At 32.7% G+C, this 26804-nt stretch overlaps 1 protein-coding gene across 2 annotated transcripts in view; it reads right to left on the bottom strand.

Moving 5' to 3' along the window:
- The window catches only part of LOC126811132 (uncharacterized), a 45055-nt gene extending 19243 nt beyond the window's left edge, over positions 1–25812 (bottom strand). The window contains exons 1-2 of one of the 2 annotated variants that reach the window (XM_050536613.2): positions 25605–25812; positions 1341–1451 (exon numbers count right to left, since the gene is read on the bottom strand). In XM_050536613.2, coding sequence (XP_050392570.1) covers positions 1341–1441 — 101 coding nt within the window. In that variant the 5' untranslated portion in view covers positions 1442–1451; positions 25605–25812. Of the gene's footprint in view, positions 1–1340; positions 1452–10349; positions 10746–25604 lie in introns of those variants that run through there. The other variant, XM_056098482.1, reaches the window with a different exon arrangement.
- Between the last annotated feature and the right edge of the window lie 992 nt (positions 25813–26804).

Raw genomic sequence — 26804 nt, 5'->3', positions numbered from 1 at the left:
TTAGCAAATACATACAATTATCAAGGCATCGTGAAAAGATCTGCTGATCTCTGATTACCCCATCCCCTGAGTAAATATTACAGTTATATGCAACGTTTCTACCATGCTATGATTGTAATAGTTCACACCCCATTCGATAACAAAATGTATAAAAGACATATCGTAAAGGATAAGCTTACCCGATTTAACAATAATATTGAATTTCTACAACAGCATCTCGATTATTGACATTGTTTGAGAATCAATGTTATGAATATCAATATTAGTTATTCTATCAATCGGATCTCAACTATTTATATGTTTATAAAGAGAATAAGGATAGTGGCAAGGTGGAGCTTTAACCGGTAATATAATTACAAGGACATGTTGAGAAATTAGTAAAAGGGCATGGTTGAAGGTACCCATGCACTGCAAAAAGTGAGCATGCATCAAAAGGTACAATAAACAATAAGGCCACACTTATTAAAATTTTGCTTCTAATTTTCAATTTTTGAAATTTTATGGGACTCAAGTGGCTATTTATTTATTAAAACCCAGAAGAACTAAAAACTACTTTGGTATGGCCTAAACAGTCATGTGCCAGAAATAAGAAGGCTGGCGTGCACATTCCATCTCTGGATTCGCACATGATGCAATGAATGGATATTTTAAGACTAAACTATTTCTTTATTAACATGTACACAAAAACATGTCGTGAAGTACATGTACAATGATAATAAACACCAAAGGAAATAACTGTGTGTGCTATTATGTTTTTTAAAAAAAAAACAGTGATGTCTCGACCACAAAGTTATTCTGATAAGATGGCTTTGTTTTCAATATTCTGTGCCCTGGGACATGATTTGCAAAGTACAGGGTCTACCAGGGATTATTTTTATTTAAAGATCAAAACTAGTGTGATTTTCCTGCCTGTAGAATGGCTCATATACGGTTCAATTACACTCTATAATGGAGTCTGGATCGAAACTCCAATACCCCAGGAATATACACAAGATTATTTTGGATCTAGTTATTGGCTTGGACAAATCTAAAGTTAATTCAGTGGACCCTGACATAATGGGTATAAAGATCTCAAATTGGGGATTATACATTATATGAAAGGAGGATTCTAATGTGAAATTAGTCGCCCTCTTTTCCCTCCTATTGTTCTTCCCCAATTCTCCAGTTTTGTCCATACATAGATTAATCAGAAACTTTAGTAACAAACCAGGTATGTCCTACAATATGTCAGTGTCAGGACAGAGTTCATATTAAAGGAAAAAACACATTTGATTAATGCGGATTTTCCTGTTTAATTATGTGATACTGGCATTAATTTCCAAACATGAAATTTCACTTACCCACATAGCATATATATAATAAGTGATACTATAGCAATGAAAACAATTAATCCTCCTACAGAACCACCTATAATATAACCAATTTCAGCATTATCAGCCATCTTTAACTACCTGTAAATAACAGAAAGAAAACATTAATATTTAACAATAAACAATCAATATTACAATGTAATTTTTTTTTTTAGAATACTGGAAAAACCTCTGTTGCCATATTTAGAAGAAATATGATCACATTATGCTGTAATATTATTTGAGTGGTGATAGAGAGATTGCATTGTCTTATGTATTAGTCAGTAGTCAACAACAAAAAAAATAACAAAAAAAGACCAAGAATAATTGGCTATGTTTATTTGCTGTTAAAATCCTTCAACATAATCTTTTAAGATTATAATTATTTAAATGATCTGCTGTAATTTGCATATAATTTTTTATGATCATATAATTGTTAAGATCATATTTTTAATATTAATATAATGACCATAGATAGCTTCCTGGGCTATACAGGTAGGCAAACATTTTTTTTCCTGATATGAGTTATTGTATTATATCCCTTGTCTTAATTATTGTTATACAGTATTAGATATACTGCATTTATTTATTATACAATACATCTTATAAATTATTACTAATATGTTAAATAGGAAATATTTATATATTCACCAAGTTGTATACAATACTATTATCACATATTTAGTAAGTACCCAGTAATATGTATCCATGTAGTTAAATATATATATTGTATTAAGTTATGCATTTGATAATTATACATGAAGTAGATTCAGTAAAGTTATGCATGTATGTGAGTTATGCATGTATATTCAGTAAGTCATTTATCAATGCCATATACATATAACATTATAACATAAAACACAGAAAAATGTCTAGGTTTTGATAACACCTGTAGTGACAGTTATAACCATTTCTGGACAATTACAACATTTATGTCCCTGCCAAAATTCCAAATGACACTCTCTTTAATGTAAAGGAGAAATAAATTCAACAATTCTGACTTTATGATATTAACCCAAATATAAAGAATGTTAATTTTTTATTTCAAAATCTATATCATGCTGAGAAAGCAAGCTGTGATTTTTATTAGAAGGTGAAAAATGGTTGTTCCCCAGTCAACCTACAGATAAATGGGGTCACTGACATATTTGATCCACTTATCCAAGTCACACTGAAAACTTTTTCTGTACTGTTTTATCAACAAATTAATAGCTTAATTTGACATTGTAGTCTGCTTCAAATTTTCAATAGTACCATGGATTTGCCACTGATCAAATTCAAGAGTTTAATGCATGTGTGTGAAATCACAAGGTCTGTCATTGAGTTAAGTGGCATGGTTTCGATTCCCCGCTTGAACGTAACAAGGAGTAGGATCATCTGTCCAACCTCTTGGGTTTTCTCCAGGTCCTCTGGTTTCCTCCCACTGCTAAAGACCCCTATGCACAAATGAATTATTGAAATAGAATTGAACCATAGTATGTTAGTTCCAAAATGACCTAAATTGTGTCAAGTGGATTTTAAACCCCATTTCTCTCTCATTAAGTTTGGCACAGATGGACATCTGTGTTCCATCTCATCTGAACCACTAGACAGTTTTTCTTGCCAAGCCCTCATTCTTGCACCTCTTATACATGTTTTGAGGAAAGCTGGTTGGGAAATCCAGAGAAACTTTTTCTGTCAAGACTGCAATCTAAACCATTAAACTCTTGATTATTGGGCCGGCACCATATTCAATGAACCACCGTGGAGGAGAACATTCTTACATTAAATAGATACAATAGGTAGTCTAATTACTACATGGAAAGAACTTCAACTTCAGTAAAAACACCACTTATCTTATTCACTTCCAGCAATTTATACAAACATCAATTTCGTTAATTGTTTTTCTATTCAATATCTCTTAGAGGTTTAGGTTGACAACTTAGACAAGAGTGGACACAGAAAACCTTTAACTACTTGCAGATGACATCATTTCCTCAGAAGAACATCATAACTTTGGATACATAAATACTGAATGTCAATCGTGGAATTTAACTTCCACTGTCTGTTGACATTCTCAGGCTGCATTCAATTCATGCAGCAATGCATAGTCATCTGCTTAAAATATCTGTTGATTAAAGCCATTATGTCTGTGACATAGCAGGTAACAAGTTCCCCTCCTGTTGATGGCTTGATCGATATTATCAATAACGTCCTATATTTACCGTAGTCTTCACTAATCGTCCCAACAATTGATCATCAAATGTTTGACGACCCTCTATGATGTTTGTTCACAGACTAATTTTACCAGGGAAATAGGTTACCGTTATGGTAATTATTGGCTTTGGCTAAGGGGGTTGCAGACGGATGAGCTGTTCTGCCATTTTCTCACTCTGAAGTCACACCAACCAATCATACAGTCTTTGTCAAAAGGAATTAACTTCTTAGCATAAAACTATCATATAAGGAATCATTGATTAAAGATACATTATGGGAGATTAGATAAAGAGCTGACAGTTCTCACTATAAAAGTTAAAAACTAGATAATGTAAAGGGAATTTGCTTAAAATTTCAGTCTAATTGATCCACTACTAACCGAGAATTAAGCAATTGAAATTTCAGCCTAGCCTCGATCATCATTACTAAAGTCAGTACGATAAAAAACATAGTCTCGAATGTCCATTTCATGATTAAATCATGAATGAAAGTTGAGCAGCTAATAGGATCATAATCGATGACATAGAGAGTTGATTATGGTCTGGATAATTTAATTAATGTCTAATTAATAATTTAGATAACATTTCAGGCCTAAAGATAGACCTGCAATAGGCAGATTTAGCTCTTGCATTATGTATGTTTAAGAAGATATGAATATATGTTCACGGTTTCAAACAATAATCAACAAAATTTAAAAGTACAAATAAAATAGCCTTTGCAAACCTTTAATATACATCATTTTGCCTTTGGAATTTTCAAAGAAAACTAGATGTTTACCTTCGGCATGGAATTTTGTCCATTAACCCATTACCACTTAGACCGCCCCAAACTAGAACTAGCGCTCCTTAGATGACCCTAAACCACTCTGTCACTCCTGCAAGAACTAGTAAATAGTCCTATAATACGAAAAGTTATTCACTTTTCTCTAATTTTTTTCAAGCTCAAGGAACTCTGTTAGTCAATATTTACATGTACCAAGTGCTAAAGGCATAATGAAAGGACTAGGATGTGTTCAATATGCATCCAACTAAAAATTCATTCAAAAATATACTATACTTAAGTTAAAAAGTAAACTAAAGCCATACATTAAGGTAGAATGGTATCTCTGAAACTTGATCAACATTAACACTTTCTGATGATTATCAATATAAGAAATGTAAAATTGAATAAACAGTCATGAAAAATGTCTCATGAATAAGATAAGTACCAGTACATGTAAATATGTAAGCCCAGTACAATATAAGTAAAACACTTCAGTATTTGTGTCTTTTTTAAATGTCTATCTATGTCTGTATAAGTAATGTTTGTTTATTTTGCCCCCAAGGTGCACTTCCTTGATGATCACTTGATGTAAACACTATGATGACTCTATCAAGCTAGTATTTAATCAAAAGAACAGTTTGACATGCCTCATTCTGTATTTAAATTAACTCATATATATTTGGTAAGGCCTACAGCTTAATTTTAGAATGTCTGATTAGATCTGTGTTCTGATGCTTGATAATTTTAAAATAATTTGAATTTAATATAATAAAAATATGAGTCTTAAGTAAAGAAAGAAAGAAAGGAAAAAGGGAGCCACAGGGGTTCAGTGAAAATGGTCAGCCAAGAAAAAACCAAGGCAGCACATTAAGGACCCTTGAAATAAGAGTAGTCCATACCACATTGCATGGTGTTTGTCCTTTTTCATTAGCCCAGCCAGCATTTGGTGAAGAAATGTAAGAAGTTCAATTCCATTTCAATTCCATGCCATATTCTAAGTAAAATATGGTTTTAATCAATACTGAGTAGAAAGAATATAAATCACAGAACTGGTAGATCAATATCATAAAGGCCGAGATTCCTGACATTTATAAACCATATGTACTCAAAATCATGTAACAAATGCATAGATTAATTAAACAGATAAACATCTAAGAATCCTCAAATCAACTAAAATTAAATAGCCTACTAATTATTCGAAACAGCCATTGTACTTTTCAATGTAAATACCTTCATGTCAACAGCACCTTTAGGTGTGGAGTCAGTTTGTATTATTTAAATTATTATTTTTGCCACTTCCTGACAGTACATAACTCAACATTTTTAACATTAAGCTCCTTGCAAAAATGTTCATAAGGAGTGGCACCACCTACAGCATTTCAGTAATTATACATTTGGATACGAGAAGAGGAACGGCAACACTCCCATGACAAGGTGACTAAAGTTGGACAGGCTGAAACATCTGCGTGGATACTGGATCAAGAAAAAGATACCGGCGGGGCAGAGGAGTAAATAAAATGAATTTAAGGATCCCCGCTCAACAGTAGCACAAAAGACTTGGTAGAATTGAAGATTGTTTAATGAATAACGTTTCAGGTTTTTCAAATTATAACATATAATAATCCTGTGGCGCCTTATATACAACAAAGGTTGCGACGTCACAGGATTTTGTGGCTCCATCCTTTCTGATAGCTAGCATACATCACTCTTTGACATATTGTGTAGTAAATATGACCAACAATTTTGTAAATAAAGCAAGCTGTTTGTTTTATCATGGACCTTATAATATCCATGGTTTTAGCTGTTTGTTTTATCATTGACCTTATAGTATCCATGGTTTTAGCTGTCTATTTTATCATGGACCTTATAATATCCATGGTTTTAGCTGTTTGTTTTTTCATTGACCTTATAGTATCCATGGTTTTAGCTGTCTATTTTATCATGGACCTTATAATATCCATGGTTTTATTAAGTTTGAAATTCTATACACAACCCATATTTTTTATGCACATATTAAGCAATGAACCTGTTAATCTTTATGGAACTAAAAGTTTTTGTAGGCACATATCATGCAATGAACCTAATCATTAAAAAAATGAAATATGATCTTTATTGAGTGTTTGCAATTTAATAGTTCTATCAATACACCTTATGGAAAAATCAATGAAAATCATCAAATACACAATGGTCGTTGTTGGGTGTAACCACACAATCAATATTACATGTATACAATATAAAAAAAATCTTATACGCCTGTCAGTGCAGGCTGTATAGATTTCGCTGTGACATAATAATAAATCATCTTATTTCCGTTTAGGTATGTCAAGTCAGTTTATATATGTTGAGTTATCAATATTTCAATATATTTTCATAGAGCTATAGCAACTTGATTTAAAGGGCGTATGGCTCTATTTTTTTGACCTTGAAACATATGAAAATGGTTCTATTAATGTAATATGAATGTACGTAAAGTGATTTATATTCAATGTCTGAAACAAAAATTGTAATTTCTTATCAATTATATTCAGTGTAATAGTCTGCTTAGTCCATTATACGCGTTTTTTATTATTATTTTACTAATTACTTCCACATGTCTTGTAGGATATGTTTTTATTTGTTCATTACAAAATGTCATCCGAAAACATAGAATACATGACTCATGTACTGATTATAAAATGTTAATTATGTCTTAAATATTGGATATTTGTTGATAGAAATTAACCAATATTGAATTCTAATTCGTGTTTTTAATTTTGAATATTATGGAAAATATTAAGTTAGAGACTTAGCGTCTTTAACTAGGCTTCTGTACGTGGAATGAATAAATGAAATATGGTGTAATGTCCTACCTTTCTGCACCAACTGGGTCAATGAAGATTGCTATACACCATGCAGTGTGCTACGAGGGAAATTTTTTCCTCCAAAACTGGAAAATCCTGAGGACTTTTCTCTGTTAATTAAATCCAGGAACTCCTGGCTAATGAGCCATTGCCATACTCAATGAGCCGCTGTGGTTCTCAGGCTTCTGTGGTTCAGCAAAAATAAATGCCCAATGACATGATTTGGCTGTTTTTCAGTGGGGAACAATTGGAAGTTAAAATCCATTTTCCACACCACAAAATTTATTCCAAAATTAACATGACTGAATCAATTCCACACTACAAATCTGTGACAGATGAGTTATATAACATTTGGACAGTAGAAATGGTCTGATCAAGACAGACAAAATTTTTGTACAATTTTCTTTGAAACAAAGCTACTGGGTGATCTACTGCATGATGTTCAGTCCAGACAGTAAAGATGTGAATAAAGTCTTTGTGTAGGAGTGCAATACAGTGTTCCTAAATCATCCAATTTAAAATGATTTGTTGAAGTGTCAAGACCCACACTTGCAATTTACCAACTGCTGTGCAATTTTCTTGCTGTAATGATGAAGCCAAGTTTTGTTTACATTTTGATCAGGAGATACATCAGTTTAAGTACAAAAAAAAGGCTTGAAACAAAATCACCCGATAAATTTAAAATTTTACAATCTGAACCTACAATCAAAGAAACCAGTACACAGAAAATGATTGTAAAAAAAGAAAAAGTTCCAACCTCTTGATGTTTCTGCCATATTGTCATGATTGGTGTTTAAAATGGACATTGATTATATTGGTAGAAGAATGGTGTAACCAGTTTAACCTCAAGTCACTTCATGTTGATTTAAGTTGTTATTGTTTATTGTTGTCTTTCTTAGGTCAACAACTACCAAATATTCTGTACACAAAAACCCATGTAGGTCAAATAACAGTAAAATCTAGGTAACCCGCCTTTAGTTTATTTCAAGATAATATATATTATGTACATCTGTGACAGGTCATATGGTAGAAATAAACAAATTTAAACCTGCTATATTTTATCAATCTGGATTACACTGTTGGAGAACTTTGTCAAGACAGACACAGTCGCATAACTGTAACAACATACACTGCCTACCAGACACTAGTGACCAATTCTTGAAGCACTTCCTGGGAATATAAGGCTAGATAACAGAATATGTCCACCAAACACTTTACCCGTGCAGTTTTTAAGGGTTGGAGATGGTGGACAGGTTCTCAAATTGCTCCAAATATAATACTAAAGGTCTTGGTACACTACAGACCAAGACTCTCCTTTATTCCAATTGTGTATTACCATGGACCTTATAAGGTCCATGGTATTACCAGAAAGTATGGAGGGTAACCATGGCGACAGTTTTAATGGTTTCTGCACCTAAAATTTGCTTATTAAGCTTACCATTATCTTCAACAATTGCAAAACCAAGTTAATAAGTTCTAGTTCTTCAAGGTCTTGAATCAACAACATTTTTTTTTGTTCAGTGGATGTTTATTATCAAGACTCTTGATAATAAACATCCACTGAACAAAAAATGTTGTATTTTTTAAACTAAACACATTTATAGAAGAGCAACCAAGTGATTTTAATTGGTGTTCCCACAGAACAAATTAATAAATATAAATCTTTCAAAAAACATTTTTTGTCATCATCATTACTACTCCCTTTTTTATACTATTCAAGACACAGCTTCTATAATGAGCAAAAAGTACTGAAATTAAATATTGTTGAAACTGACTAGATAGTCTTATTCTTTTATAAATAACATTATAGATGGCAGTTTTGTGAAATGAATATTTAAAGTGGCAATATGTTTGTGCAAGCCAGAATAATTTGTGCCATAAATAAATCTTTAATGATACTAATTGTTGAGTATGCATATTAATTCTAAAATTATAACACTTTAAGCACCAGTACTTGTAATAGTCATGAATAAATTCAATTGTTGATCTCTCTATAATATGACTTACGGTCAACAAACACTATTTTGTTAGCAAACCAATATAAGAATTAGAGTTTTCAAAAGTCACATTTGAGAAATATGTAGGTTTGTAAGATTAAATAGTTTGTTGATGACCATAATATAGTATGCTTTAACCCCAGGCAAAGATTGGACTTAGTTGGTTTCAATAAACCATATAACAATATAATTTCCTCTTTAAGGCATGTATTATTTAAGAATAAACTATTTAAGGCATGTATTATTTAAGAATAAACTATTTGTCAACATTGTATTTTAGTTAAAACTGGAAAAAGTCTCATGGGGATGATACATTTTTTGCCTCAGTGATCTATTTGTAATATTTAGGTTGGAAACCTATTTTCCATTGTTACTTACATGCCCTGCCTACATGTATATTTAAATGTCATGATAAAAATTAATTCAATATCAATACAGGTTTTTAACATAAGTAGGAAAGGATGTTATATATTTAGTTAATGTTCCATGTAGAAGTCAGAAGAAGTTTAGACATTAAAAAAAATAAAATAACATGTCTGAGAAGATTTATGAGGTCAAAAATACACAACTTTTTATCTTCTCATCCCCAGTTTTCCCTCATATAGTGGTTGTCACATCACAAAAACTTGTTTATTACTAATCTAACTTTTTGCCCCCGGATTCATGTACATGTAAGTAAAGTGAGTAGGCCGGTAGATTCTTCATAAAAGTGTTAAAGTGTTTCTGTTTGAGAAAATGTTTCTAAAATGAATCACAGTGATCAGATTAGAATATAAGACAAATTTAAATCTAAAGAGTTTCTTTATTTATTTCACCCACAAATATACCCAAATGTTAAACCCCATTTCATATTATATACCCTGATATCAAAATGACTAATACCAAGATAATTTGTAATAATGTTTGCTGTATTAAAAGTTTCTAAAATAAACCTTATGAATCAGATTTAAAATTCTAATTTAAACAGGTTTGTTATTTGTAGGAAGAAAGAATAAAGATTCACCCACAAAATCTGAATATTACAAGATAATCTTTATAAAAAAAATGTTTACTTTGGATGAAAGGTTCTAAAATATGGTTGATCAGATTTAAAATTCTACTTTAAATGGGCTTGTTTATGTGAAGAAAGAAAATAAAAAAAATTTCACCCACACTTATTTTACATAAAAATTTTAAGATCTAAATACATGTAGGTAATCATTTACTATATCATGAAAACAATAGGATTGTCTGTATCTGTTCTTCATGTCTAAAGTTGATTTCATTTGTTTTCCTTAATACTATTAATACAATACTCTCTTAATACTCTTTTTCGTGCATCCACACCAGACTGTCTCTCTTGTGACTTCACGATCTGCCAAATCTTCCAGTTAGTTTCCCTTTTTGGAGCCATGGATTTACCTTCAGCTTATACTGATCAACATAAAACAAAAGCGTCTGGTCCGGCAAATGATCATGACTAAATTGGATGACATGGTCTTTAATGAGTGGTGTTGACAAATAAAATGCTTACTCGCACAGAATAACTTAACATCCATTACACGATCATTTAAATGTTTAGGTAAATGTTAGTTTTGCGGCTGGCCCGACCACCCCACACATCACATCATGCAAGACGGATCAGACGAGGAACAGTATCCAAATATAGCAACTGTTTAAAACAACTAAGATGGCTTTACGAACAAATGTGGGTGTTTGTTGCGACAGAGCAACAAATACTTGTCATTTCCAAAATAATGATTACACACTTTGCGTTCAGGAATTAAAACCCAATATTCAAGATATTCTTTCACCATCGATGATGCGTAGCTTGTGAATGTTTTCACTATTTAAAGGTTGAAACTACGGAAGAAGAATTTTCGTAATTATTTTCCTTCATGTGCCAACATCAAGACACAGTAAATTGTGAAATGGATGTTTGTTGATGATTTGTTAAAATAAATATTCTACATTTTTGTATGTGGTTGTTGACAAATACATAGCTGCTGACAGATTTTAAAATGGATTCAGGGCACAATTGAAGATGTCTGCCATGAATGTCAGGAAGACAGAGGTCTGCAGGCTGTTACATGTACATGTATTGTTCCTGATTCCTGTCCTTCATTGATTTATTGATTCCTATACATGAACTGAGAAAAAATTGCCATTGACTTTTATATACCTGGCTACATTATTAAAGATAAGTTGCCAGGCAACGAAACATACGCCCACAGCAGGTAAATCGTCTGAGTGGTCGACAAGGGTTGTCGCATTCTTAGGGCATTTACAAGACAATTTCATACAGATCAGATTATAATTTTCATCGTTTGAGGGTTCACAAGTTTCTACAAACTGAAAGAAGGGCCTTAACTCTGGAAGTAATATACAGAAATTGTTGAAATTTGACAGGCTTTTGTTTTACTAATTCAAATAATGCATATAAATTTCATACAGATTGGATGATAACTTTTGTCATTCAATCGTTCACAAGGTTCACAAAAAGTAAAACAAATGATGCATGTATATTTCATTGTAGATCAAATGATAACATTTGTCGGGTCAAGCAATGACAAGGTTCGACAAAGTGAAACAAGGGCCATAATAAATGCAATAAAAGGAGATTGCTGAAATTCAAGAGGCTTCTTCGTTTCACTAATTTAAATAATGCATATAAATTTCACAAAGATCGGATGATATCTTTTGCCGTTAGAAGGTTCACAAGGTTCAACAAAATAAAACAAGGGCCATAACTCTAGACATAATAAACGGAAATTGCTGAAATTCAATTGGATTCTTCTTTTTATAAATTTAAATGATGCATATGAATTTCATACAGATCGGCAGATATCTTTTGATGTTAGAGCGTTCACATGCAAGGTGCAACAATATGGAACAAGTCACTAAACTCTAAAAGTAATTAACGGAAATTATTGAAATTAAATATAGGCTTCTTCATGATAACTTTTTGCGTTAAAGTATTCACAAGAAATTGTGGATGATGGACAGACGGACGGGGGCGATGGCAATGTACGCCCACATATGTTATTCAAATGGTTTTGGATTCCTCTCTCTATCTGGATTCACATTTGCATGTGGGCGTATAAAAATGATTTTGCCAAAAAAAAATATAAACCAAATACCTGTAATATACCCCTGGGCTTTTGGCACATTTGCTATCCCTTTTGTTATCAAAAAAAATTTGATCCATCAAATCCTATCAAAAAACACTAAATGAAAGATTGTTAGTTGATAATCACCCTGGGCAGTTGGAAAACCAATCATATTATTTTCCTTGCTCTGATCAAAAATAGCTACAGTGCCAGGATAAGTTGGCATGTTTGGTTTTTACTTGATTAAAATAGTTGTATTGTTTTGCATCTGTATACACTAGCCTATTATATTCCAGCATACATGTACATGTACCATAAGACAGAACAACACAGTTGCCATACATGTGTCCAATATATCTGATAACTTGTTTCCATTTGCATTCCCTTTTCTGTCTTTCAACATGCAACATATTTTAGTTTTATTCAGTACTCTCTCAAATTCTTTGTATGTTTTATTTGGATGTCAGTATACAGAGCTCATGCTGTTGATCGCCATTTCTGCTTATTGCAATAAAAATATCAATTGGGTGATAAGATTTCAACTAGGGCACTTTTTTATGTGGAAACTTTTTCTTTGTGGTGATAGATTTCTAAGATTTGTTTATTCATCATATACTGATATTCAAAGAGTTGAATGAATCTTTGTGGGAGCATGGAAACCATATCAAGGTTTTGAAGCACTATCATTTTGAATTTATGTTTGACTTTTGCAGAGAGTGCCATTTAATTTGTATTCATGACTTAAAAGGCCAATACATTTTAATTATTCTGGGTCTTTATAAATAAATAGCACCTCGAGTATGGTGAACAAAGTTTTGTTTAAAATTTCAAATTAAATGCTTTAGAGAAAAGCAACCAAGTCCTTTTTGCATTTAAGTTAGTTTTTTCCCTAAAGAAAATGGAGGCATACTCAAGTATTCATGAAGAGCAAATATTCAATAGTTGTGGCCTAAATCATTATTATTGTATATTAATGTATATAAAGTACATGTAATAATAGATTACCACCATTTACTTTTCTAACGAATTTATTTAAGTTAAAATAAACCCTATTGTAAAGAAATAACCTTTCCACTCAAGTTATTTCAAGTCATGTCAGTCAAGTTTACCATATAATATATCTATTCACTATTGACTATTACCTATTATTCAATAGCCATATATATATATATGTTTATAGTTATAATAAGTACAATATAAGTACTGTAAATAAAAGCGAGATTAAAGTATACATTTAATACAACTTATTTACCACAAAAGAGGTATTAATGAAAGAATAAATACACAAGGATTAGATTAGGTTTTTTTTAGCAGAAAAAAAAGTCAATTTATTTGAAAGAAAGGAATGGAATTTAGATTTTTTCAACATTATGTTTTTCAAAGAAAAATTTGGCATACGATTACTAGCAATATAATAATAATATTAGAATAATTTAAAAACAGATTAAATAGGGATTGAAAAAAGACCCTCTCATCCATAATCCCATCATGCACCCCAAACATTTTAACATTACTTCTCTTTATTCCCCAATCTAGCTATAAGAATATCGCTACCCAATTCTGATGGATACAATATTCACATATACATGTATATGAATTTCAGTTATCAACTTGACGAGAAGATTGACAATTAGATTGAACATTTGTTGAAGCGATAGTTGCATTATTTTTATATCTGTTGGTCATGATATCACTTTTATACAATCATAGGAATCATTCTGATATTGTTGTAATATAATAACACTGAAAATAAGTGCAAATTTAGCTCTCTTGTTTTCTATAGCGTTCCCCCAAAGCAAATTTCAAACAAAAACGTTTGAGTTTCAACTTGAAAATGAAATATATTTGCCAATTCCACAACTGACAACAGTGAATTATAGGATTATTCTAAACAATGTAGCACTGTGTTGATTCCATTTGTTTTAAAGCTTTATTTTAACATATTTCAAAAATATGACAATGCAGCTATCACTTTAATTTAGTTCACTGCGAAAACATACTACATTTTACAAATTCTACATTTACTATTTTACATAAATTAATGCTTTGAATTCAATATTTTACGTGAATTAACATGTTTTGGATTAAGTCTACAATAGTGGTAAAAAGCATCATTTCATACATGAAGTATCAAGTCAGCCACCTGTACATCGTTTAAATAACCCATTCACATGAAATTATTGTCATGCTTCTAGCTACCTTCTCTTCTCAAAGTTTTTAATAAAGAAATGTTTTTGAAGTCATCCCTACAGGTTAAAGTTGCAATTTCATATTTTTAAGTTATATTTTTAAAATTTATTAAAATAAAGCTTAAAATAGATGGTATCTATAAACAGTCCTACCTTGTTAAAGAATAATCCTATTAATCCTATAATTCACTATTGCCAGCTGAGAAATTGGCAAAAATATCATTTTCAACTTCAAATTCCAACATTTGAAGATGGCTAATGCATGGAGGCAATAGGAAAACAAGGGAGGTAATTGTGTTATTATTTCCTGTGTCATTGATTTTTAAGGGTGGGAAATAATGCCCATGGTCGTATAATAGTGAGTTGATAACCTAGATTGAGCAAAAGACATGAAATAATTATGTTTTGATTTTCTTAGAAAATATGAAATTCTCGCTTTAAATACAGTTGTTTCACTGTGCTTGGTACATTGTACGCAAACGATACTCTTTCAACATAGGCTACAGTCTTTATACATTCCATACTTAATGCTTTGCAATAAATATCGCTCAGTTTTTAATTGTTCAGTTTTTAGAAATTCCTTAAATGAAATGGAGTTGAACGTCACACTCTTTTCTGCACTAACTAATGAAGACAGACATACTCCATGTAGTGTGCTATGGGGGACATTTTGACAGAACAGCAGCAATTCCGCCCACTCTTCATCGAATTCAAAACGGTTTTTTTAACATGACACGACCATAATCAAACTCGATGCCATCGTATGCTCGAGATTTTAACTATATTAGAATGGTTTGGCCATTTTCTCCATTAATTTAAAAATGGAGAAGTGAGGCTAAGACTCAAATATACTAGTACCGTGGTTATGATAACAAACGATCAAAGCATACATCTTGTCAAAACTACAAACAGCGATAATGTGGCTCAGCATAAAGTACTTTGAATGAAATTTTCAATATATTCTTTCTGCATTATTTATTTTTGAAGTATTATAGCAAGAACTTCCAGCTCTTTATCCAAATCTTACATAAGGTCACACCTGTGTATATGTGTATAGGCTACCTAATGAATCTATTCAATAGAACGCTGCTCAATAAAACACTTAAAACACCGAGAGAACCAAAACAGTCATATTGCCATCAAAATTCTGGAGTCATGATCTGTCTAAAACTATCGATATACCTTACACGCACCCAGAGGTCAATTAGGGACCATCATGGTAAATCGTTCTTTCCTTACCAGTATTTTATAGATTAGCTCACAGTGACAGCAGTATTTCCTCAATCCTATCTTCTATATGTAAGTTAATACTCTGATTCAATTAACTTTAAATGTGTTGACAAAGGTATTTATGGTGTATAGATTTTGATGTAAAAGCCCCTATTTAATACGCATTTGATAGCATGAAAAACTGGTTATGGTATTTTATCAAAACGAATCTTTAAAGGTACAATGCTATACTTTGTACATACATGTAGATAAAAAAAGAGATTTAGTCAAGGTGTTTAATTGCACAGTTCATGTACCCGGTAAACATTTCTTTAAAAAAGATTTTTTTTGTCATTGTGATTAAAAAAAGAATCTTTAGCCGGAGTTACGTCACCCTTATGACTAGTAAAATCAAGTTTTAACTGAGCTGTAAAGACCAAGAATAAATGATCAGCCGATCAACAGCCGTTTTTTTTTCACCGTCCGCAACTAGTTTCAGGCAGTACATACTTTATTTCTGTGACTGGTTACAGAGATTTTATCTATGCCCAGTTTTAGTGCTGGCCGAGTTAGCCAATAGAAAATGTTTATCAGTCACACGATACTACCACAAACAGGTAAAACCACCAGATATTCCTACAACTTTATAATTTTTTAAAAATTACACAGGAATAGGATTAGGTCTAAGATAGGGCATTGGCCTTATTAAAATATATATATTCATATCCTTTTATCACTGTTGGGAAAATCAGAAAGTCCAGTAACGTAAAAACAAGAGCCTTTTTTTGGTTACCTTCCCTGAATGAACAATGCAACGATGGCTATAAATGAAATTGAACTTTCTTAAATATATCAGGAAATGGTTCACAAACTGTTATATGGATGGGCATGTGTGGACATGAACTGAGTTATTTCTCAGATTGCTTGAGAAGATATTAACTACTAAGATGGTCAAGTAGAATGTTTTCTTGAATATCACTGGTCACATTTACAATGTTCATTGGTCCCACCATTTTGGTTACAGTTGGCAATACCAGTCAGCCATGCTGCTAATGACACAAGTGCAGTTACGGTCCCTACCAAGTAGTTTGATCAGTTTCTACTGATCATAGGCTACATAAGCTAACAGTTTTTACTGGTTTCCTTTATTTTGTAGTGTTGTAAGACAACATGAGATTTTGTGATAAAATAATATATCTCATTCTGTCAGAACCAGTCATATTTAATATTTTAATTATTTGTTCATGAATTCGTAATATAACAACTGTCAAAAACACACAAGCACATTTATGTGGTTGTTGTTGAACATTGTAGAAGTGTGTAGTAGAGCACTACTACGTACTAATATTACTTATAACAACTACATTGATCCATGATTTATTACATATGATGTATAACAGGGAGCTATGATGGATCAGTGAGTATCTCACTGGCTTATCAACCTGGAAATTCCTCAGAGTTTTGCAACCTGGTTACCCCTTTGTGAGAAGTGTAGAATTATAGATGGCCTGGCAAGGAAAAGCATTTAGTTGTTCGTATGATAAGAAAAACTGAGGTCCACCCAAGACTGCTGTACAGGCAAAATTTCCATTATTGCTCATTTCAGGGCATATGCCCGTCTTCATAAGCCCTGATGAATGATGCAGAAATGTATTTCATTTCCAAAGAAATAGCCTTAGAAATTAAACAATGATTTATGTCTCACAGCAATTATCAATATAAAAAAAAAATCTGAAAAAATATGATGGGTGAGTCACAAATAGAAATGTGAAGGAAGGGTGTGGTCGAAAAATTGTGTCTGCTATTGAACCTGGTAAAAAAAACCTTGAATAAAAAATAACCTACAATGATAGTACATAGACAATCGGCTGGTCAGCTTCCCACCTGTAAGTTTGTGGCCAAAATTTACTGGATAAATCCAATTACTGGAGGTGACCCTTGAGGTATTTAGATAGCCTCTTGGTGAACCCTTTATATAAACAAGCACTCGAGAAAAATTAGCCATCTTGAGGTGATGAAAAGAGTGATTTTAGTGTCTGCCCCCGTGACAAATTTGTGAGATTGAGACACTTTGAAGTAATATGACATATTAAATCAACCATGAGGAAACATATTACTTACATTAGTATATACTTGAAAACCTGGATAATATCGGATAAAGTTTGACATGTCTGTTGTCTCTGATCACCAGAAGTGGACCTACGCATCCACTTTAGGTAATTGGATGAGGAAGAGTTTTTTATCGCAATATTTAATCAAATAAACATGACAGGGCATGAAACATGGTACATGGCTATTGTCCTATAATATTCAATAGGTCTATATAGTCATCAAAGATGACAATAGGTTTTCAATAAGGCATGATCAATCAATTCTAAACAGCAGACAGAATACAAAATATATAACCAGTTGAATTAAAGATGCATTATGTAAAAGCTACATTTAAATCTGCCTACTGCAGGTCTTTATTTTGGCTTCAAAAGTTATATAAATGATAGCTGTGATTTACATGGATTAGAACACCTGCGAGATTTATCCAGCATCATTGGTATCATGATAAAGAATCAACACTACATATTCCAACACTAAAGAAATCAGAATGAAATTTACAATATTATTCATTTTGCATTATCTAATTTTGAACTATTATAGCAAGAAAGGTCAGCTCTTTATATAAATCCTACATAATGCATCTTTAAATGAACAGACCAAAAGGATATCATCAACTAAATAATGAGTTGTATCAGGTGTTCCAGAAAAGGGTGAAAATACAAATTAATGCTGATGGTTAATCAGAGCCATAATATTGACTTGGATTTCAGAAGCTGTGACAGTTACTTGGCAGAAGGCAATAACCAACCACAGATTTACCAGTTACACTGCTGAAATACAAAACTACAAAATAAATTGTTTACTTCTCTACTAAATGAGAAGTGGTATTCAATGTTCTTGAAAGAAGACAGCATACTTTGAAAGCATACATCACCTTGATTTAAAAACCCTTGCAAGTTCCATTCAGTATTTACAAAGATATGATAAATTGAAAATTTCACAACATTCAATATCTTCTGCAGATTAGAGAGAGAGAGAGAGAAATGGGGTTTAATGTCCACTCGACACAAACTAGGTCATTTCAGGACTAACACACGGTTCAATTTTATTTAAATAATTTGCTTGAGCAAAGGGGTCTTTAGCAGTGGGGGAAACCGTAGGATCTGGAGAAAACCCACAAAGGTTGGATAAGCAACCCTACACCTTGTCACGTACAACCAGGGAATCAAAACCACGCCAGTTGACTCAATGGCAGACCTTATGGTACAGCTTGCACATGCTAACCATTTGGCCATCCACCCCTTCTGTAGATGATATAAACAAGCCAGTGCCACCTTTTTTAATCAGACTGTATCAAAGCATGGCGATTATCAACCATTGATATCCCATTTCACTTCATTTAACATTTTGATATGGAACAAAAAACTATAATGTAATGTTTGATGGTGCACATGCTCAATGCGACATTAATGTCCGCATCACTGCAAGGGCGTGGATGACAAAATGTCACTCTCCCAATAAATAAATAAAACTTTTTAAAATCTTAATGTGTTCTCCATTTCTAAGTAGGATGACATATCATGCGATTCCAATTACGTATATCAAAGAGCAATTATAAAAAATAATGATTTTGTATGTCTGCTTTCTAAAATAAACAACAATATATATTTACGTGCATGTTAGGGAGTGATATAGCAAAATAACATATTATAATAAACACACTGCCTGAAGCTAGAATATGATTTATTGCCTGTTTTCTGTGAAGTATACCCCTAGGGACAAATATAGTGTTTCTATTATTTGCGGAGACCACATGATATTTGTGTAAAACACATCTAATATAACACACACACACATATAAATATTATATTAACTAGAATGTATATGTTTAAAATAATGCAATTATAAAGATTTACATGTAATTGTTTCAGTATTTCACTGTAGATATGGAATTTCTGTTTTTGATGAAAGACGTTATGTAAGGTTGACACCATGAAGGAAAAGCATCTGGAAAGACATGATTTACCAAGTAACACTTGCAAGAGATATAGTATTATTGTCTATGAACTTAGGTGTGCTAAAATGCAACAATAAAAACTATACATGTAGTATCATCATCAGAAAGAACAATTAAATTGAACATTCATAAGGCCAACCAAATAAATTTTTAGTTCTTCTGGTTGATAAATAAACAAATAGTCATTTGAGTCCAATAACATTTCAAAAATTTTAATTAATTTATTACCGTAAATGACAATCAAATTTCAATCGATTTAAATCTCTGCCATCCAAAGATTTAGAGAGTTGATTATAGACTTGTCTTATTGATAAATTAATGTCTAAATGATAAGTAATATAACATTTGAAGCCAAAATAGAACCTAAAATAGGTAGATTTAGCTCTTGAATACCGCATCTTTAAAAATTTGGAACTAAAAGTCTTTGAGAAGCTAACAAATATTTTTTGTTTTCAAATTATTTCAGGTTAGTTGGGGAGATAAGGCCTGTTGGGTTGGGTAGGTCATTTACGAAGAGAAAGTTCATCTATTGGGATGTTTGGGTTAGGGTCAAGAGGCAGCACCCTTGTTGAGACAAACTCAGCATTTAGAGATTTCCAATGTCTACAATTGACTTGATTATAGACTCTCCCATATAAATAACCTATAAGACAGATAGATGTTTTACACCAACTGCAATACATGGACACTGTTTTAATTCTTGAATGAGGGAGGTAAAATGAATGATTTATACTCCCCACTTGGGCCAAGCTATAAATCTATCACTGTTGAAAGAATTGGTGAAATAAGTCGGGTATTGTGCGTAGGTCATGAAATGAGGAAGATGATCTAAGTCTGCACCATTAATAAGTTATTAATCATAGTTATAGCTTTAGTCTTGACTGTAGACATTTTGAAATTGACTGTCATAATTCCTAATCTGTTGGTAATATTGATGTAATAATTATTGATGTCACAAATATCTCATCGGATTTACACCTTTTGATATTTAGCCATGATGAAAAGGATTTTTGAAGTCGTTTGAGCTCATATTACAGTGTCTATTGTCATTGGTATTTATGGCCGAGATGAAAGTCAGATGAAATATGTCTTAAGTTAAACAGGGATTGTCCTTCTCCTTATCAAAGACAACTGTTGTCATTGGTTACATGTATCTACATTTGGAACTAAATACATCAAGAGTTAAATAATTTCTATTCATGGTTATTGAAGGTGGGGAGGAGATCTAATATTAGACACATTACATCATCTCCAACTTAAACAAGGGGTCACGCCAATAAATTACCTGGAAAAGGTCATAGTATATCTATTTCACGCCTTCTTTGACCTTTACATGTTGAGTGGATGTCCCATGAAAAATATACAAGATGCAGCAGTGTACATGATCAGTACATGTTGGTTACATGTCGATATAAATATCAAAAGTATATTGACAGATCATCATCATAGTTTTCCTCCATTTTAAACCTCTAAGCCTGATGGTTGCAAATGGTCATCAACAGTTATTGTAGAATAATGACATCGTCAATTATGCAATTATGTAGACGATGATTGACCTTTGATGTCACATGCATTATAGGTTTACCATAGTGTAACACAAACTGGACTGAGCAGAATGTTGTCTTTAACTCATTTTATGCCTTTGTGTACTATTTTATATACCGGTACCTATTTAGACTAAATTGGGAATATGTTGTATCTACTTCCGACACATTCATTTTTTTTCTTAATAAATTACAAAATTGTTATAGAATTTAATTTGCAGAAGAAAAAAGGTACTATTTATTGAGAGCCAATTAACTCGCCTCGATGTTATCCCTTTCAGTTTTAGTAGCGGCCAAGCGAATATTTACTGCTGATCAGTTAAGTCATTAATAAGCTTTATTACATTATTTGGGTAGTTTTTATGGTTTGTTCTTTTTTCTCTGTGTGGGGGGGGGGGGGAGGGATGGGGGTAGGGGGTATACATTGTCTAATTGGTTGAATATGGAGTCCATAATAACTTACATGTAGGTTTATCATAAATAAATCATATAACAAGTTATAGATTTTCAGACTATCAGTGGCTTGAAAAGTTCAATAACTTAGTTAAGAAGATACACTGTACATGTACATAGCAACAGAAGATAAGATACTAGAAAATAGCTTTCCCACCAACACCTATAATAGAGGCAGAGGACAGTCAGGTTCAAGTTTGTTTACTACAGTCTGGTCATTCAAATACATGTAATTCCTACAAGATACATCATTTCTAGTGAAAATACTGACCATTGCTCATATCTAATCAGGACAGTAACTAGCTCAGAGCAACGAGGGGTGGAATGTGTTCTCAGGGGTGCTGTAAAATTGACGGACAATGTATATCTATGGTCAACAATTTTTTCACAAGTGGGGGGGTCGAAACCTTTTGCAGGGAGGGTCTCCCCCCCCCCCCCCTTAGCCCCCCTAGTTACGGGTGTGTATCTAATAATACTTTATTAGAGAAGGGAAATGAAATGAAATGAAATGGGGTTTAACGTCCTACTGTTCTGCTCCTAACCTGGGCTATTGAAGACGGGCATACGCCATACAGTGTGCCTACTCTTATATCGAATTCCAACTGCCAAGGGATCTTTTACGTGCACGCCAATGTGTACACGGGATCTCGGTTTTTCGTCCCATCCAAACGACTAGATAGCTGTCCTTGTCAGGCCCTCCGTCCTGCATCACTGACAAGGGGAAACCACGTCGGAAAATCTGGACGAACTTTCTCGGCCAATGGTAAAGGATTAGGATGCAAAAGCCTTTCAACAATCCTGCTCTTCACAAAAGTATAATACAAAAGGTACACGTGTGTCAAAGCAAGCAGTAAACTGACATTCATTGGCAACAAATAAGTTTTTTGCAGGGTTGAATATATTCGCATGTATATGAAACATACTGCGTTTTACTCAATCACCACTTTCACTCAATATTGGAATGATGTTGAACAACTTTCTCAAGAGTTAACCCCCTGCATTATATTACCTGTACCATAAAATGATCAATTTAAAATACGTCAAACCATTTTCTATCTTACTCTGCATTACCATTTGAAAAACTAAATTGAGTACATATTTACAAAACAAGGTGATATCCTCATAACCCGTATCAAAGCAACCCTACAAACAAAAATTAACAAAGAACATTTGAAGAGGGTTTTTTCTTTTCTGATTACAAGTTTACCTTGAGTAGAAAGCAAAATGTTGCAGAACCTAACATGTACATATAATATACATGAAAGTAGGCTATATTTGTTCAGTTGATGAATAAAAACACTGTTAACATGCAAAAAATATAATTTAAATGAAAATCTTAAAGAGGAAACAGGTTTCTAAATCAACGTCAGTCTAAAGGTATTTTATCATTGGTTAAACAGTATTCAGAAACTAAACATAAATTTTTCACAATTTTCATTCAAAATATATAAAGTCTTTAATATTCAGATTCTCAGAAGAAATTTTTAAGTAAATAAAACCAAAAACTATTTTCTTACAATATTGTATACAACACAAGTAGCAAATATGTTGTATATGTATCGTCTTTGTTTAGCTACTTTATATATGATAATGCTAATCTTAATAAGCTATTGTATATAATCATGTATGGGTAGAGGAAAAGAGGATATTTTTAGAGACAAACAATAAGTCTTTAGTACTAATATTTGTATTATTCATCTAACTATTATTAGTCACATAATATGACATAAATAAATAGTAAGTATAAGTTTTTCATAAGTAAGTTATTTCAAGTACAAAACCACAATATAAACCATTTTGCTGAAGGCAGAAAACCTTACCAGAATCAAAACTATAGTGCTTAGGGATAGAAAATTTTAACCTCCATTCGACACAAACTAGGTAATTTTGGGATTAACATATACACATTTCAATTTTATTCAATAGTTCTCTTGCACACAAGGTTCTTTAGAAGTGGGAGGAAACCGGAGGGCCGGAAGAAAACCTACTAGGTTGGACTGGCGACCCTACTCCTTGTCACATACAATGACTCAATGACAGACCTTGTGATTCAACGCGCACACGCATTAACCATTCGGCCATAAAGACATTTACAAAGTATCTCTTTAGTACTTTGTGCAAATAAATATTGAATACTCTGATTCCTAAATACATTTTTTAGTAAAACCGATGTTTTTAGCATTGAGTTTTGTAGCTCATTTTTGAAATCATAAAATAACTACTTCTCCCTAAACCATTTCAAACTGCTCAAATTACAGAACTATTATATAGTCCTTAAATAGTTCCTAGCTATTCATGGGAATTGGTTGGTTTGGGGTGAAAGAGGTAATAGTGGTTTTAGGCCGTTCAAGTGCTTAAGGGTTAACTGAAACTTCTTATCACATTCCATTTCCTGCAATCTGATGAATTCTTAGTTCAATCAAATCAGAATCATCCTGGCTTTCAATGTTAATAAGGTTTACAAAATAAATGTACATTTTGCATAGACTATTGTTGTGAAACCAATCCAAGTATTATGTTCTTCAAAGATTTAGCTCTTCAAGCAATCCACAAATATTTACTGAAGACCGTAACAATTACATTTTTTCTCACTCATGTACATATACATCAAGATCGTCAAATAGTTAATAAATAATAGACTTACTTAATCCTGTGAAAAGTATTGTTTTATTGTGAGTTACTGATTTGAAAATGATGTATTTATATATATTGATCAAAGACAATCAATATAATGTTTATTTTCAAGATGTCAAGTTTACTATACCTGATGATTGATATGTACATGTACTGCATGACTTTAATGTCCCATCAAACAACGTACTTAGATCATTTTCAAGTTACATTTAGGAAACGTTTTCCCCAAGCACCAGCTTTCTGCCTACTGGTCTAAACTGTCAGTTTACCATGAAATGTTATGCATAAGGTACTGTACATGATGAATGTTTTTAAGTGTACTTTTCCACCAATAAAATGTTCAATAATTGAATTACAAGTGGAAATGGTCTAAATCTGGAGGCCTGGAAACAGTGATTGTAGATGACAAGATGTCAGACACAATTGAAGCTGTACCTGGCATTTTTTTTTTTACTTTGCGTTGTAAATGTATTAAAAGTATCATCAAATTGAATGAAATGAACAAGAATCGTACCTGACAAAATTACAAGAGCACATCCTAAATGAATGCCTGACAATGCCAGTGACATGTGGTGTATATCTAAGTTTATTCAACAGGCTTAGAAGGATGAGTTCCCAAACATTTGACAGCTGGCAGATGAAAATGGGTAGATAGAAAGCCCACTGTCCGTCCGGGCGAACTTATCCTAATATTCACACACAAAGAATTATTGTATATTAGTCTCAATAAGTCATATCTTTTTGCAATGTTAATCAACAAATGTCTATTCAAATACAACACTCTGCTTGCTCTTATCTGTTTCAAATTTGTTGCCAGGATAGTGGTAAAACATATATATTTCAAAGAAACAATAATTAATAATTTTCAGGTGAAATATATTTACAAAAGTCTACATGTATATATGTCACAACTCATAAAAAAATATTATATTACATTCAGAGTCATCTTTACAAATAGAGTCATCGAGGAATTCACCTCACTGAAATTGTGGGGGTGCCAGAAAACTAAACATTCATTCTATTCATGAAAGTAGTGCTATCGAACGTTCGATGAAAATTTCTTTCCTTTGCATTGACTAGTGCGATTTTTCTTTGTGGGTACATTTAGTATACCTTTTCAAGTAAAACAAGTGTGAAAGTTTGGTATGTCAGTTATGAGGAGTGTTGGTGGTATTAGTACTATAACTGTTAGCTGTACGGTCTATATCAACATTGTGAACTAAGACGTACTGAACACCTGAGAAGGGAACGGACGTTAAAAATGTGTCCTTACCTCGCTGTTTCTAAACGTCCTGATCTTCAAATAATATCCCCCGTTCTAAAATAACATGTATGCTGTAACATATATGGTCCTTTAACATTTCAATTAATCTTCAGTCATTGATTAAAATATCTCCTTAAAGGTACACTTGAAGCGTGTTTTAAACAGGAATTTATAACACGGCCGCGAGGCTGTTAATAACGACCTATCGCTGTCGCGGTTGAACAACAACTGGGCTAGTTAAATGCGTTTCTTTCTCTCTCGCCAGGTGAAGCGCCGTCAGTATAACTGTAAACCCACAACATTCCAGACACGCATGCCTGCCTTTACGATTTGGGAAATGGTTGGATTTTTTCTTCTTTGAATGGTATTAATTTTCCTTTTATATAAAGACCCCATGACACAATTCTTACAAAAGGCACATAGTCGGTAATGTATAATTAGTAAGCCTACACCGATTATGTAGCTGACAAGGCCCCAGTGCACATTTTTGAGGCTGGCCACTGGAATGACATCTTGCTAAAGGTCCGATTAAGCTCGGGTTCGTCATTGACAAATAAATTGAACAATGTTGATCTTTAATAAGTGCAAATAGCAAATTAATTAGCCCTATTTTACACGAGAAGCAAAAATACACCATTATAGATTTCTATAATGTAAGAACGCTGATTTTTATCATATATCTTCCACTTTCGTATGGAACAAATCACGTTGATTTGAACCTCATTATCTTTTTAAGTTAAAACGAAATTGCTAGACTGTTGTGATGTTATGGGTGGAAATGCCGCTGCCCAGTCAAATTTCACTCTTATATACGCAAGAAAGTGGATATCGAACCAACAGTTGTCACATCAAGGTTTGTAAGAATTATGTCTGAGACTTTGTCCATCCCACCACTCCCCCACCTCACCAGCTTCAGTTCATGTGAGATGTGTGGGAAGGAACATTGTTAATGCTGTGTAAAACCTCACAAACTGAAGTCTGAGGTGTGACGCGATATATAAACTGACGGTGTGGCACTTACAGGTTTGGAAAAAATCACAGGTATTGCCAATGGCGTCCAAACTGATTTTTTTTATTTTTCGGTTTGGCCTTTCACTGCCCGTTTTTCAATCTTTAATGTGGCCGTAATTCTGTTAGCATCGACAAACAATTTGAAGTGTGACATGATGAGGGTGGGGGTTACAGTACACTATGCACAAAACCGGCGTT

Source organism: Patella vulgata, chromosome 2, assembly GCF_932274485.2.
Source record: "Patella vulgata chromosome 2, xgPatVulg1.2, whole genome shotgun sequence".
In the NCBI taxonomy this organism is placed as follows: Eukaryota; Metazoa; Mollusca; class Gastropoda; family Patellidae; genus Patella; species Patella vulgata.
Note: the sequence above shows the minus strand (reverse complement) of the source record. Positions and strands in the feature narration are given on the sequence as shown.